The sequence below is a fragment of the Coturnix japonica genome, chromosome 12 (genome assembly GCF_001577835.2).
Source record: "Coturnix japonica isolate 7356 chromosome 12, Coturnix japonica 2.1, whole genome shotgun sequence".
Lineage (NCBI taxonomy): Eukaryota > Metazoa > Chordata > Aves > Galliformes > Phasianidae > Coturnix > Coturnix japonica.
The window spans coordinates 6,812,221-6,827,568 of record NC_029527.1 but is presented as its reverse complement, the minus strand read 5'-3'; the positions used below and the strand labels follow the sequence as shown (position 1 = coordinate 6,827,568).

The following is a 15,348-nucleotide window of genomic DNA, read 5'->3' as shown; positions in this document are numbered from 1 at the left end:
GCCCACGCCATCCTACTGAGCCCTGCATCCTCCACGTGCACAGCCACAGCCCCCAGGAGGAGGCAGTGCCTCCAAGCACAGCTCAGGGCCTGGCACCTGGTGCTGGTTCAGAGTGGCAGGGGGGGTTTTGTGGTGGCCCAGGTGAGGTCAGGGACACTGAGCCAGGCCTGGAGAGCTGGGCAGGCCCTGAGGAGCTCCCCAGGCCGGGGAAGTTTCCTGTTTGCTGCCCTTGCTGAAGCATCGGCCCTGCAACCGCCGCCGGGCTCGTGCTTCCGGCCGGGGCTCCCGCCCGGAGCCCCCCTGCACTATCAGCTCGCCAGATGCCTTTTTCAGGATACTGTGGTAAAACTGTGCCGGGCAGGCGCTGTCATTTGGGGTTTTCTCTCATGTCAGCCTCGAAGACAAATTGGACAAGGAGGAGCGGGAGGGGAAAGAGAAAATAAAATTGAAAAAAAATAAAAAAAATAAAAATAATAAAAATAGAAGAAAGGAAGATGCCCGCTGCCATCCGCCTCAGGGGCCGTGCAGCAATGGCACCACCAAGCTGTGGGGTGAGGTGATGGCGGGATGGGGTGGTTGCCTGGCTGCTGTCGGCCTCTAGTGGTGGCGATGGAAGCGTGGTGCCATGGTGGTGTTGCTGCCGGTCCCAGCGGTATCACTGGCTTTCTGCCTCCCCTCCTGTGCTGCTGTTCAGTCTGGATGTGGCCTCTGTGTGCTGCCTCTGCCAGGATGTCATCCTCCATTGAGACACCATTTCAGGTGCTCGTCCTCCATCAGGATGTCAGCATCGATCAGGATGTTGGCCTCCATCACAACACTGTCCTGCACTGGGACCTGGCCCACACCATGATGGCAGGGGAGCAGCAGCAGCGTGCACTGCCTGTCTTCACCTAGCAGCAGCAGCAGCCAGGCAGGCCACAGTGCCCCAAAGCACCCACAGTGCCCTCCTGGTCATTGCTCTGCACTGTATAGCAATGAGCATTTGCTGTGCTGGGCAGACTGGTAGCTGGCTGGGGCAGACTGGGAGAGCATGGAGGGGGAAAAGCTGTCCTCTGGGATGCAGTAGTGCAGCAGCACCAACTGTCCTGCAGCAGTGTGAAGGACAGGGATAGCAGAGGACAGCAGAGCCCAGCACACATCATGGGCAGCCCAGTGCCACCCTGCCAGGCAGCGGCTGTGCTGAGCCAGTGACCTGAAATCATGGCCGCTCGCTTTCACTGGCAAATCTTGTGTTTGTGTGGTTTCCTTTTCCTTCTTCAACATACTCTTTTTTCCTTCTCTCTTAGTGTTGTTCCCTTTCCTGTGGAGGCAAATAGCAGCCCTTCCAACCTTTTGGTTCCACATTCTGCATAGGAGCAAAACTAATCAGAGTCCCAGCGGAGTTCAGCTTTAATTACCCGTGAGATGCTAATCTGCTGCAGGGTCTATTCGTTCCTTCATCCAAGCTTTCCTTTTCCTTCTGCTGCTCTGCAATTCCCCTGGCATGTCTCCTGATTCCTTACAGCCTCCCCAGGCAATTTGCTCTGAACAAGAGCCAGATATTGTCAGCCTGTGCCTGACCAGGGACTTGCTGGACTGACTACAGCTCTGGTGGCAGAATGGACAGTGGCTGTGGCTGAGCTGGCAGCAGCGAAGGACACAGTGGGTGCAGGAGGAAAGCAAGCAAACTGAGCCACACAGCAGAGAGACTGAGCTCCTTGATCTCTCTCCTGATGAGGACTGCTCCTTCAACAGCACCTGAGAAAGGTCAGCCACCAGGGGAGGATCTGCTAGCCAGAAACCCATGTGCAATGGGGCTTTTGCAAAACAATTTAGATTAATTTTGACCCCACCCCTCAGGCTGGAGGCCTCTCCCTTTAAATTTGACAGCTGCAGCCCTAGTTGACCTACTTATTGTTCTCAGGTGTTATTGCTCTAGCTTTTCTCCAGCCTCTGAGATCCCAGTAGGTGCCATTTTACTTTTTTCTTTCTCCTTTTCTAGTGTATTGTCAGGAGTAAGTTTGCAGGAATCCATAAATTGTTCTGATTTTTAGGTCGCTCTGCTGCTGAACAATTGCGGGGGGGTGTTTATGATGTATATGTGTTGCTGTAGGTTATGGTTGTGGAAACTCAGCTGTCCTTTTTTGGGAGGTTGTATGTTTTAGAGCACAGGGTGCCTCTGTGCTGTGTCTCCCTAGCAGCCCAGGGGCTGCACACACAGCCTAACCCTGGGCCACCTGCCTGGTGTTGCCCTTCGCATGTATAATTGCTGGCTCAAGGAGCAGTAGCACTGTGTTTGCACAGCACTAGGGGCAGTGGTTGCCCGAGGAGGGCAGCAGAATGTAGAACAGCAAAGCATTGCTTGTTCCAGTGGCAGCTTTATCCTCAGACACTGGAACTGGGACAGCTCTCCTCAGGGACCAGAGGCCACTTTTTCTAGGGCTGTCTGCATTCATCCCTATTTATAGCAGCTATCTCTGCAGCCAAAGCTTCCTTTAAAATGTAGGATCTGAAGCTGCCCAGCAGGCACGAGGGCTGAGCCATGTCAATGATCAAGCAGGGCCCCTGGGAGAGGGAGGGACAGACACAGTGACACTCAGTGTGCCCCCACGGACTTTTGATGTAGTGGGTGTGACAGACACTGCTGTACTCACCAGGGACAAGGCTGCTGGGAGGGATCAGGGCAGGAAGAGTGGTACTGCCTTTCTCTTTCAAGGGGGAAAGATAACTCTCAGATCAGCAATTTGATCGCTCTCCTCCATCCCCTGGACCTGATTACAACATCTCAGATGCAACAGTAGGTCCTGTCTCACTGTAGGTGCTCCTGCTACCTCCCTATGCCCTGCATGTTTTGTTACAGGTTAATGATGATTAATTAACAGGTTAATAATGATGTAAGGCCAGGTACAGCTACCATAGGTGTGGTGAAGCCACAGAGCTCTCCTTCTCTCTCTCCTGTCCAATGTTTCTTAAAGAAGGAAATAAGTATGCACTAATTGGCACCTTGAAAGCTGGCTCCTGGCACCAAAAGCTTCCTCAGGCACCAGTCCAGGGGCTCTGAGCAACAGCAAGAGCTGAAACTGAAGTTTACTGATGTTTCTCAGGCCTGCTAAAAACATGTGCCCTCTCAGGAGGGAAAAGCCCTGGGAGAGGAAAAGTTGTGTTTGTTTAGCAGAGAACTGCACATCATCATGGAGTGGACCTGTCAGGGAAGCGACAGACAGTATCAGCAGTCTGAAAGGGCTGGGGTGTGCCCAGTTGCAGAGAAGTGTGTTGTGTTTTTATTCCCTGTGAGGCTGTAAGTGCATGCATATCCTTATGGAAGGAGGGCTTGGCTCTCCTGCCTCAGTCAGGGCTGTGCAGGTTGGCAGAGCTCTGCATGTTCCTGGACTAGAGGCAGGGATGGGGCACACAGCACTTCTTCACCCTCCCCTCCCTGTCCCACCATGGAAAGGCAAGGCAGTGGCAGTTTTATCTCAAAGTAGAACAAAGGGTTCTTTTATTCTTTCAGGAGATGCAACATCTGGATTTGCCATGAGCATGTCTGTGCTGTGTCAGCTTGGCCAGGACACATCTATACAGGGAAAACTGAAAGTGGGAGACTTCTGTCACCAGGCTGAGTCTCACTTCTAGGAAAGAAACCCTGTTACCAGCCAAACAGTATGATACTGTGGTCCCTTGCACAGCAGGTGTTGCTGAGCAGACAGGCTCGATGGAACAATCTAAAAATAAAACATACTTGCAGATATTTTTCACATTAACTTTTTTTTTCCTTATTTTTTTCTGGGAAGGAGTTTTGGCTCAATGTGTATCTATTCCCAGGCTTCTCATCTCCTTTCACACCTCTCCCCTCCACCTGACTGCTATACTGGAGAATTACAGCGCATCGAGGATGTTGTCAATTTTGGTGACCAGATCCTGACGCTTGTTGGAATGCATCTTTTCATTCTCAATGTAGGTGTCCTTCTTGAGCTTGCCAGCTACAAGCCGCTCAGCTTCCACCGAAGACTTCAAAACAAGCTCCTTGACTTGGCCATCCAGCTTCTGAATCTCACTTACCTTACAGGAATAAGAAACAAAAGGGATATTAGAGAAAACAAAAAAAATACCCCACAAAAATCCTCAACGTCCCTACAGTGAAGCTGGAATAGATGACTGAGGTATAGCAAAAGATGAAGTCAGTGCTAAATAGAAATGTCTCCAATCCCTGCATGTTGCCTCCTGAGCTGCTGCCTCTTCCTGCCAACACATTATGAGGAACATCTCATGAATGGATAATTAAGCAGAGCAGATGTAAAAGGGCTCTAAGGACCCAGGAGCCATACTGGCAGGAGACAGATGCAATGACTGTTAAAGAGAGCTTAATGATGGGTTTTAAAGGCTTTAAGCTATATCACAACTATGACAGCTGGAAGATGTGCCCCTGCAGTTAATGTCAATGGTGTGCAAGCAACAGCTCTATAATGACAGAGCTACCCCTTCAGGTAATAACAGATTAAGAAAAGTGTCTGTTGGTTGAATGGACCTTAGTGATTAAAACATCCCCTGCTTGGGGTTAGGTGGCTGTTCCAGGTAAGTTCTGAAATACAGCAGATGCAGTGAGGTGTGCTCTCTGTATTGCAGCTTTCAACACAGCACAGCAAAATACCCCCTGAGGAGCATCATGTTATGAAAGATCTATCAGCATCAAATTTATACCTGGAAGAAAATATGAGATTAGGGAGATGATAATAGCTTGGCCTGTGTCAGTAGTAGAGTCAGAACTGATGTTGGTAGTTTCCATTTTTGCCAGCTGTCCCAGTAATGAGCAAAGTGAGCATCAAGATTGTGTTACAAAACTACTACCCATGCAGCAGGTTTTAGGGGCTGCTTAAGAAACAGCACAAGCAGCTGTTTAACAACATGGCTGCATAACCAAGATTACTGCAAGTGGAAAAAGAAGGAAAAAAAAGTATCTTTCCCTCTGGCAGGGATCAAGACAGTTTTTGCAGGGGAGAGGGAAAGATACAAGCTGCAGAAACTAAACACCATATTAAAAGTCAACTCAAATATCTGACTGAGCCAAAAGCAGGAGAGCTTTGGAAAATTAACATTTCTTACTTTATCACATAAGTCAGAGCCTTCTGTCTTCAGTTTAGACTGCAGACCAGCTATTTCATTTGTCAGGGCCTTATGTTCTGTCTCCAAAGACTTCTTGCCACTGTTTAAGGTGGAGATGTCCCGTGACTGTTTGTATTTATTCACTGCTTCATCGAAATGACGGTACAGCCCAAGTCTCTTGTTTACCAGAGTAAGCACTTGCTCTGTGATGCAGGCAACTTTCATCCGAGCTTCAGCAGCTGGATCCTGGAAGATGACAGAAGATCAAAGCAGTCCTATCTTTGATCTGCATTAAGCCTTGCCTGATATGTACCACAAGACTGTTACAGAAATGGCACTCTTTGCAATTAGGTCAACTGACAGCAACTAGGAAACGGTACAAGTACTGACTAGGGCAAGCACCCTTCAGAAATTCAGCACAGCCCAACAAGGAGCTTGAAAAATAGCAAGCAAAAGCACTGCAGAAAGGTTTGTAGATGTTCTTGTTTATCAGAGACAAATTGTTACATATATATTTTTTTATCCAGGAGGCAAAACTCAGATTAGCCACAGTACACCAAACCCTGTGGGAGTTTAACAACAGGGATCCACTTAAATGTCAAGTGGGAACAGCTGGTGAGAATTCTGGCATGAAAAATCACTGGCCGTAGCCTGAGTAAGCAATTAACATTTGCAAAGAGCTCTTCATACAGTACCTTAGTGATGGAGAAGTCCAGCCTCACGTAGATGATCACAGTGAAGAACAAGATGTAGAAAGCTCCAACCACCAGCAGAGGTTCCTGCAGCATCAGTATTTTATTGAAGGAGTAATGGACCTACGAGAGAAGTTTGAAACACTGAGCAGTGACCCATGTTACCAAAGGACAGAACACCTTAGGCAGCAGAACAAGCTGTAGTTAAGGAGGTGTTCATTTCTGAAACCAAACATGAATGTTTTGGCCATCATGACAAATACAGAGGAGGCCCAACTGGTCAGGTAAACCTCACAGGGTGGATATGCTCACCACTATGTCTTGGATGTGCTGCTCCACCAGGTTGCTCTTGTGTGCCACAATAACTGGGCGTCCAAAAGTGTCCAGGTATGTGTAGTGAAGCTCATCTGAAGCACGATTGATTTCATAGGGGCTGTCCACATGGATATTCCTGTGGATAAAGCCAGACAGTCCTGTCTGAGTCTACGCTAGGACTTGGCTGGCCAACTGTGGCCTCCAGCATAAGGCCAATTATGCAATTTAAACAACACTCTAAAAGGAAGCAAAGCTGTGTACCAAGGTCTCTACAAGTACAGTCAGTGTTGTTTCACTGCCTTTAGTCCAACAGAACAGCCACAATAACTGCTACCAACACAGCATCTTCTACAGCAATAAACCAGGAGTAACAGCACTTACTTGGCACCTTCTGGAAGTACAATCTTGACAGTCAGAGAATCTGTAACTTGCTCATCAAACACATGGTCCACAAATCTCATTTTCAAGGCATACTGATCGCCTAGGAGAGTGAAGACCACGGAGTATTTAGGTTTCAAAGAACAAGGAGCAAGCCTGAAGCTCAGCTTCTATTAGAAGCAAAACCAGAATTCAAACAGATGCGTCATACAGCAGGGGGCACTAGCGCACTCAAAGATGTTTTAAACATGTCTACAAAAACCTGTAGGAAGCACAGGAAAGAGGAATGGATTTGCATATTCTAGAAATAGCTCCTAGCAACAATTGCTAAGGTACAGCATAGCATGGCTTTGAATTCATTACTGAACAGCAACCACCTTTAAATGCAGAGGAAAAGATTTCTTATTCCCTTTGCCCAAACAACCCACCGAGATTGTAGAGGTATTCGTAGCTTGGCAGGTTATAGCCAATGATGTAATGGGTTTTCCAACCCCCAAAAAGTGGGAAGCGGGGACGGATCTCCATCTCAACAGAGTCATCCAGGACCAGCAGGTGGCTGGTGGAAATGTTTCCAATTTCATCTCTGTAATAGACGTCCTGAGCAGCAGCTGGGAGAATGGTCTGTGTGAAGAGAAGCAACAGTCAGTTCCTTGACTAAGAATTAGTTCCAGTGGAACTGACAAAGCCACCAACAGCAGTTAGGTATCAGAAAACAGTGCTCCCACATGAGACAACAAAATGCCATTCAGCACTAAGAGGTAAAATTGTGGTATTCTGAGTGATCAGTCACTGAAGTGACTGCCAGTAGTCAATTTACCTGACCTATAAGCGAATGTGAGTAAGTGGAATGTGGAAAATCAGGGCATTCTCCAACCTAGTTTCAAATATTCCAGACAGCGGAGGATTTCATCTCACCTACCAGAACAGCAATTCTCTTTTCACTCCAGCTCACTGCCCCGAGCTCTCACTGAGCTTGCTGGTTTATGCACAGCAAAATGAGATTTCTCTTTGGCAGCATCACCTTGCAGAACTACATCAATCAATTCTGGAGGCCTCAAGCAGTGAGTGGGGAAGGTTTTGGTTCAGATGAAGACATAAAATACTTTCTCATATCTGGCTAACAGAGCCACAGCTTTAACTTTTGTTAAGTGTTTTATGAGCAAGGAATGGATGGCTGAGTTTCCAATTATTGTTCAACGTGCTATGATAGAAAAGGCAACTCTGAAAACAGGAGGATAGGGAAAGGATGAAAGGCCTTTGTATAGTGGAAACAGGAAACCAGAACTGTTAATGCATTTGATTAAGGGGTTTAAGACAGTTCTTGAGGCTGGAGGGTTAAGAGTGCAGAGAGATGCTACATGCCTGGCATACGCAGTTTCTTTGGCCACCAGGTGTAATAAGGCATATAGCCTTCAATTTCTATTTCCAAAAACCACTTTTGGCTTTTTGGAATGATCCTTCTCTAAAAACATATCAGAGCTTTAATAATCCCGTATTACTCACAACTGGATATTAATTTATTGATGTACTTGAATCTAGGGATATGAGGAAGAAGCCACAGTATGAACAGGTGATGCAAAATGCCAACCTTGAAAGACTTGACAGAAGAGATTCCGCTGTCTGGTTGTCTCTGGTAGTCGTATCTGGAGAAGGGCCCTTTCAGCACTGCTCCTGTGTGCTTTAAATCAACTGTCTCTTCAACTGCAATGTTTCCCCAGTGGGACACCTCAATAACTCGGGTCATACTGGTGATGGTCAGGAATGGACTGTTGTTTTCATAGTGCACCTTCAGAGTGTCCTAGCAGGGAGAGAAAGCAAGTGACTAACCCAAAGCGAGGAGCAACCTCCCCTCCCAATTATGGGTCTCTATGTCCCCAAGAGAAACTTCCTCAACAAACTCTACAGAGGTGAAGTTGCTTCTGTATGGGAAGACTTGAGCCACCCCAGCCCAATCCACACAGGATACCAGGTACCATGGTCACAATCTCTCTGTGCAGGTATTTACCTGGCTGTATGGAGGGATGTCCTTAAAGGGACCATATTCAATCATGTCTTCTGTGCGGGAAGGGTTTCCCAGTTTGGTATAACTCTCTACATTCCTTGAGGCCAGTTTGACACGAGTTGTTTGGGTCTTGGTGAAGTATGGTGAGTAGAAATAATGATTTCCTTCAAAGACCACAAACTGCTTCTCGCTCTGGGTAATGTGAGTGGGGTAAGGCTGCAGGACGTGTGTGAAAACCATTTCAACAGAGACTCGGACCTTGGCCCCAGGTGCCAAAGGAGATGGCAGCTTCACAGAGAAAAACTTCCCACTGCAAGGAAGAAGAGGTAGTGAGATCTCCCCTGGAAAACAGTCAGATCCAACCCCCCCTGTGCATGGAAACACATGAGATTCTGTATTGGATACATGGTGTGCAACTGGGAACAATGTTTTATTTGCTCCCCAGAGGCCTCATTCAAGAGGGCGAGCTTACTCTGTACTGAGAGGGCAGGACAACAGGAAACATGGGGTGCACTGTGTTTAGGCACAATTATAGCCTCTTTCACAGATATCTGGGTGTCATTTTGGGAATGGAATGGTGATATGCTCCTGTCTCTAGTTCTGCATTTATAATGCATGCTTCAGTGGCATTTTCCTATTCTCCAGATGACAAGAATGATATGAATCAAAAACAGCATGTGCAAATGTGTTTGAGATATCTATAACTTGTCTTCTGAACACGTTCCACCAAATCTTTATTTTCAGCTTTTGCCTACAGGAACTGAAACCAAAGTACTGTTAGGAAATGAGTACAGTTTTGGAATGGGGTACTACAGAATGCATTGAGGTTTCACTATACTGCTTAGTAAGTACCAGATGGATGTGAGCAGCATGTGGACTTCACACCATGCCTCGTGTCCCACAAGCAAAATAATGTGAGGCTTCCAGCTATGAGGAGCCCAGATCCACCTGAGCAATGTAACTGCACGGCTGCCATCCCCTTAACATTCAGCAGCACTGTACTTTTGACATGCTTTTAAAAAGATCCTTTATTTTCTCAGCACGGCTTTGAAATCACATGCTGGCCCTGCATTGCAACCCATGCACAGCATCCCAAGGTTGGCGGGGCAGAGCCCGAGGCACAAGACAGTGTGCTCTGTCCCCACAGCAGGGACTACAGTACCCCACACACTGTTAATTTCCACACCACAGACTAAGAACAGTGCTTGGGGATACAGCCAAAGAGCATGTGTAATTTGTCATCACCACTGCCAATCATCTGAGGCCCCATAAGGTATTACTAGAGCTATAATTCTTCCACCTGATGGAATAGCATGTTACTTAGGGACGTGGTTGAGCTGACATGGTGGTGATGGGCTGATGGTTGGAATGGATGATCTTAGTGTTTTTTTCCACTGTTAACGATTCTGTGATTCTTACAATGCCTTTGTGCATCAGGACCTGGCCTGACTGCTGTATTCCTTAGCCCTGCAGTCAGCACAGAGCACATCTCAGCTACAAGACCAGGGCTCTCCCTGTTCACAGAACAGTGAAGCACTTCAGTCTCAGCCTGAGGACAGCGCTGCAGCCCAGATGTGTAACTCCAGGCACAGTCCTCCGAGGGTCACACTCACCTTTTCCCCTTCACTTTCGTCTCTTTCACTTCCAAGATGTTCTCCTCCTCTTCCTCACCCTTCACCTGTTCCAGAATACAGCGATCAATGCTCTGTTCTTTCACTCAGTTAAAGCAGCCAGGTTAGATACTATACGTAGCTTTTAAGGGGATGCTCCCACTGGCTTTTAAGGGGACGTATAATCTGACAGGGAAGCACCCACCACCCATAACGCTGCCTGGGGTCAGAACCTCATCCCGCTTTGTTCCGCTGCCGACGTGTCCCATCCCGGCGGGGCGCGGCGCTGTGCCGACGTGGCCGTGCCGCCCCGTGCCGTACCGCAGCCCTCCATTCCTGCGGGTCCCCCCTCCGCTTCCCACACTCACCTGCACCCCCAGGTAGGCCAGGCGAGGCTCCAGGCCCGGCTCTAGAGCCAGCAAGAAGGAGGAGGCGGCGGGGCCGGACGGTGCGTTGGCCAGGCTGAGCTCGGCCGACACCTTGGCCAGGTGGGTGCTCAGGTCCACGGTTCGCCGCACCTCGTCCAGCTGCAGGTCGGCGGAGGCGGCCCCCAAAGCCGCCAGGCAGAGGAGCAGGCGGCACAGCAGCCCCGCCATGGCCGACGCGTGCATGGGGAGGGCGCAAGATGGCGGCGCCCGCGCTGGACGGGGAGGGCACAAGATGGCGGCGCCCAGAGGGATAGGAGACGGCGCGATGGCGGCGCCCAGCAGCGCGTGAGGCCCCCGGTGAGGGAGGTGGCTGTGCGAGTGCCTGAATAGAAAGGCGGGGTCTGATACAGGGTCTGCTGAGCGCTGCTGCATCTTGGGGCTCCCCCTGCGTGTCAGTGTGGGTTTGGTGTGTAACCATCCTCTCCAGCTGTCCCTGCCCTTCCTCCAACCCCAGCCTCTGTCATTGAGACTAAATGAACTCCAGACTGCCTTGATTTCCCCTCCCTCCCTCAGGGAGATTTCTCCTGGCAAAGGGAGGCTAAGGAATAATGCACATTCCATCGTGTCTGAAGATAACTGGGTCTCAGTTGTTACATCCAGAGCCAAAGCGTTGGATTCAGCCCAGATCCTGGCTCTGAGCTTGCTGCCAAATGTGACATTTCAAAAGCTGACCCGTCCCAGACCCCAGAGAGCTGTGAGTCAGGCTGTGATCCGCTCACCCCGTGCTCAGATCCATTCCTAACCGTGATAATTGAGTCATACTGAGTCTGTGTAGCATCTGCTCTCAGCTCTACCACATCGTCCCACATTTATCCTTAGGCTGAAAAGCCTTTAGGATTCTTGCTTGCGGGTCTAGTTTTGCTTGCAGGCCCCTCTCACTGCTGTCCTGCATGCGGTGTGGATGTGGTATGACATAGTGCCAGGCTACAGCTACTTGTGCTGAGTTAATGCTCTCAGAAGGCACCAGAGAAACCCTGGCCAGGTTTGCTGGTTCCATCTGCTCAAGCAGGAAGGGAGAGGCTGGGTTTAAATATGACAAGTGCTGCGGGGCCCTGGCCAGATGCTGCACACTAATTGTTCCAGGCTGCAGGGCCAATATCCCTTGTCCATAGCCCGTTCCCTTGTCCCAGCTGGGTAGCTCAGCTCCTCTGCCATCTGCAAAGGATGTGCTGCAGGGAAAGTGTGTCAGCACAAGGAGGGGATGGAGCTGCTGCCAGCCCAACGTCTGCTGGGCCTGAGGGGCAAGAGTGGTCTGCAAGGGGGATGCAGAGAACATTCCTCTCCCTCCCATCAGCCCCACAACACTGAGGTTTTGCAGTCCCAGCCCTGAGGCTGTAGGTAGGATCTGGCTGACTGACAGCTGAGTTGACTTAGCCTTGCTAAGGCCCTTGAAAAACAGCCTGTGGGGAGGGGGAAGAAGGAAAAAAAAAAAAAAAAAAAAAAGGGAAAATTCCAGTTTTGTTATTTTTACAACCTCATTTTTCAGCCAGTCAGCACAACTCACGCACAGCTTGTGCCAAGGAAAACATGCTGTGATTCCTGGTTTGGGCTCAGGAGTGGTGGGTCTGGAGGGGGTTGTTCAGGGCTTAGTTGCTGCCCTGTGTTCATAAGCCCTGGAAACGTGTCCTGCTTTCACAGAGGCATTGCTGAAGGCTGCTTTATCTGTACAAAGATTAGGAAATGTTTTTGTTTGATTGATCGTGGCTGCCATTAACGCACCTCTAAGTGCTGATAACACACAACCTTCAACCTCTTTGTGTCCGCGTCTCGCCGCCAGGAGGAGCCCAAGCGTCCCTTAATACGAACTGCGTGTATCAGCCCAACTGTGCGGTTCGAGTCTGATCCATCTGATCAGTGGCACTGAGTTTTGCTTTCTGATCCTTTAAGGCCCTGCAAACGTGGGTGCTGGGAGCCACCTCATGTATAGTGCAGTCCCAGAGCCGTGATGCTGTGTTTGGCATCAGCAGGGTGTGCTGAGGCACTGCACCAGGTTCTTGGGGCAGCAACCAAGCTCCCATCTTTGTATGGAACTCCTCAGCTTTTCTCAGAAAGGGAAACACTCCATGTGTATTTACCTTGGAAGCCCATTATTTGTGTGGAGTGTGTTTTCTGTTTGCCAGAAATTCAAGCAGGGACATGGAGCCCAGTTCTGAGCAATGGGATGATTATTGAAGCTGTAACATTCACCCACAGCCATTTCAGCTTTAGGTGATTCTGTTTGGCCGGACGTACCTTCATTTTGGTGGCTCAAGGATTTGCAAACAATGAGGCATAACCCCCTGGGATGGAAATTGCAGCTGCTGGGGCACCAGGCATTGAAAAGCATCGTCCAAGATAAAGCAAAGTAAACCTGACTGCCCACACACCCTTATCCTTCAAGGCTGAGTATCTTTGCCACGCACTTCAAAAACATGCACACAGAATTATACGGTTGCTATTGATACAAAACTTACTTCTCCTTTTAGAAGAGATAAGAGGGGATTGCGAAAATCTGTGATTTGAAAGGACTGAAGCAGATGGACCTGAAGCCAATATGTGCTTGCAGGGAGGTGGCTGGATTGTAGAAAGGCTTTGTGCTGCGGTGTGTGGCTGTGCCCTTCTGAGACAAGGACGCAGAAGAGCCCCAAGGGCCTCTATAGCCCACATCTGGCCCTTCGCATCCAGGATGGACCTGCAGAGACTACATGGAGATGGTTTGGTTCCTACTCGAAAGCTTCCCCTCTCCAAAATGCCTTCAGGACACTTTTTGGGCACTGACTGACTAAGGAAGGAGCTGCCTGCAAGTCACCTGTACCATAAAATATCCCACTCACAGTGCTCACATGGCATCAGGCTCCTGTCGTATGACACATCCTGGGTACAACAACAGCATGACACAGCCACCTTTGCCACAAAACCGCCCAGCTGCGGGGCTCATACAGCCAGTCTGTGCAGGGAAGAGCAGCGGGACACAACCCATTGGTCCTGCAGGCTGTTCCAGGCCTATCTGGCCTGGCCCTGTGGCTGTAAATCCACTCGTGTAATTAGCTGGGAGGTCTCAGGCACACCAGACCTTCACACTCATGGCTTCAGAACCTGGTAAGTCGCAGCTTGCAGAACAAGCTGCTGTAACAAAAGCTTGGTTCCTAAAGAGAGGTCAGTTCTGCAAAGGCCTGTGCTGTTCAGTGCTGGCTATGTGCGTTGCTCTCTATTTAATAGAATTCCTAGGGTTTAAAACAGTATTTACAAACGTCCCTACTTAGAGGGACCTAGATCTGACAAGGTTACTGACTCACTTTGGCCTCAGGGAAGTTACTTCACCCCTGGATCATCTTTTCCATTTGAGTACTGAGACCAATCATGCAAAATTACCCAGCAGACTGCCAATGCAGCTGTAAAAATTAATTACCCACTATTTAGCACCGGGTAAGAAGTGAGAAGCTGCTGCTGCTGTTGTTGGAGAGCCTCTGTACCAGAGAGATCAGCTCAGAGACCCAGAGGGTCTCAAAAGACCATCGCTATTAGTGGGACAGCCTGTTGATGTGAATAGGATGTAGGCACCTTTCTGCTACCGAGCCTGAAGTTGGAACTACAAAAACATGCCTTTGTCCTGTGACACTTGAGTTTTCTGTGGGCTTTGGCTCTCACCAGTCCAGGCTCCAGGTCATTGTGGTGACAAAGCTGTGTGGTGGCTGTTTTACTTTGTCCACTTTACAGAAGCAGACAATTGCTTCTCCCTGCTTGCCATGCCACAGCCAGCATGGGCCCTTAGATCTAAGAGGATGTCCCTGTAAGTCTCAGGCTTTGACAGATGCATTTAGACCCTTTATCAGTGCTTTGTTTTTATGATGTTCAGCCTCCAGCAGCTGCATTTCATCAGTGAGCAGGGATGCCAGTAATCCCCTGCACTGTATGCAGCATCCTCTGCACCTCAGGAGAAGCATGAATTAGATCTGGCATAAGATAACATGATTGCAGCTGCTTCCTGTGGTTGGTATCTGGTGATCTAGTCTTGTCAAGAGCCAGAGTTTTACTTTCATGTGTTGCTGCTGTAAGATTTAGAAATCAGCTAAGGATTGCAAAGGAGAAAGCATCAGTAGATTACCAGAGCAGTATTTGTACTGCAGGCAGGGATTAGAGAAGAGGGCAGGCAAAAGACTACAGCTGTGCTTTTGCCAGTGGAAATGCTTATGTGGTCATGTAAGAGCAGAAGATTTCTAGTGGACAGAATGCCAGAAGCAGCAGGGTGAATCTGGTTTAGCTTGGAGTACAAAAACAAGATATTGTGTGTTTGCTGCAGCTTAGTTCCTTTTTTTTTTCAATTTTATTTTAGCAAGTTCTGACATTACGATGAGTTTTTTTGAGGAAACTGGCCTGGAAAGCAAAAGAGGGCAAGAGAAAAACATTGCAAAGCTCTTGAGAGGACAGCTTCACACAGGGATGACAGGATGGTCAGCTGGAGCTTTATCTTTCCAGACCTAAGAGGCAACAAAGGGTCCCAGTGCTGTGAGCAGCAATGAGGAAGAGGGAACACAGGACTCTGGTGAGCTGAAATAGTCTGGGCAAGTACTAGAAGAATGAGCAGGTTCCCTCTAAGCTTTTAACATCGCAGATGGTTCAAGGTGGGATGGCTGTATGTCCATGGGAAGTGGGTGAGTGCATTAGAAACTACAAGGAACATCAGCTAAGTCAATGTACAGGTTGGCTCCTGGACCTCTCTGCAATCAGCACACGGTGAATCTTTTTGTGTCCATGCTGTTTCTGCTCACTGTGCCACTGTATGGACTGGCAAGAGGAAGGGAGGATCCCTTCCAGTCCAAGGACCAAAGAGATGATGTTTTATTATCCCTCATTGGATGGCACAG

At 48.9% G+C, this 15,348-nt stretch overlaps 1 protein-coding gene across 1 annotated transcript; it reads right to left on the bottom strand.

Annotated features, from left to right (window-relative positions):
• Positions 1-3,448: 3,448 nt before the first annotated feature.
• Positions 3,449-10,891, bottom strand: RPN1 (ribophorin I). Its single transcript, XM_015875382.1, has 10 exons — positions 10,445-10,891; positions 10,080-10,144; positions 8,470-8,776; positions 8,053-8,262; positions 6,893-7,085; positions 6,468-6,567; positions 6,084-6,222; positions 5,775-5,894; positions 5,080-5,325; positions 3,449-4,038 (listed from the first exon to the last, which is right to left on the bottom strand). Exons 1-10 carry the CDS (start codon positions 10,874-10,876, stop codon positions 3,856-3,858), a joined length of 1,995 nt encoding a protein of 664 aa, XP_015730868.1. The 5' UTR covers positions 10,877-10,891; the 3' UTR covers positions 3,449-3,855.
• Positions 10,892-15,348: the final 4,457 nt, after the last annotated feature.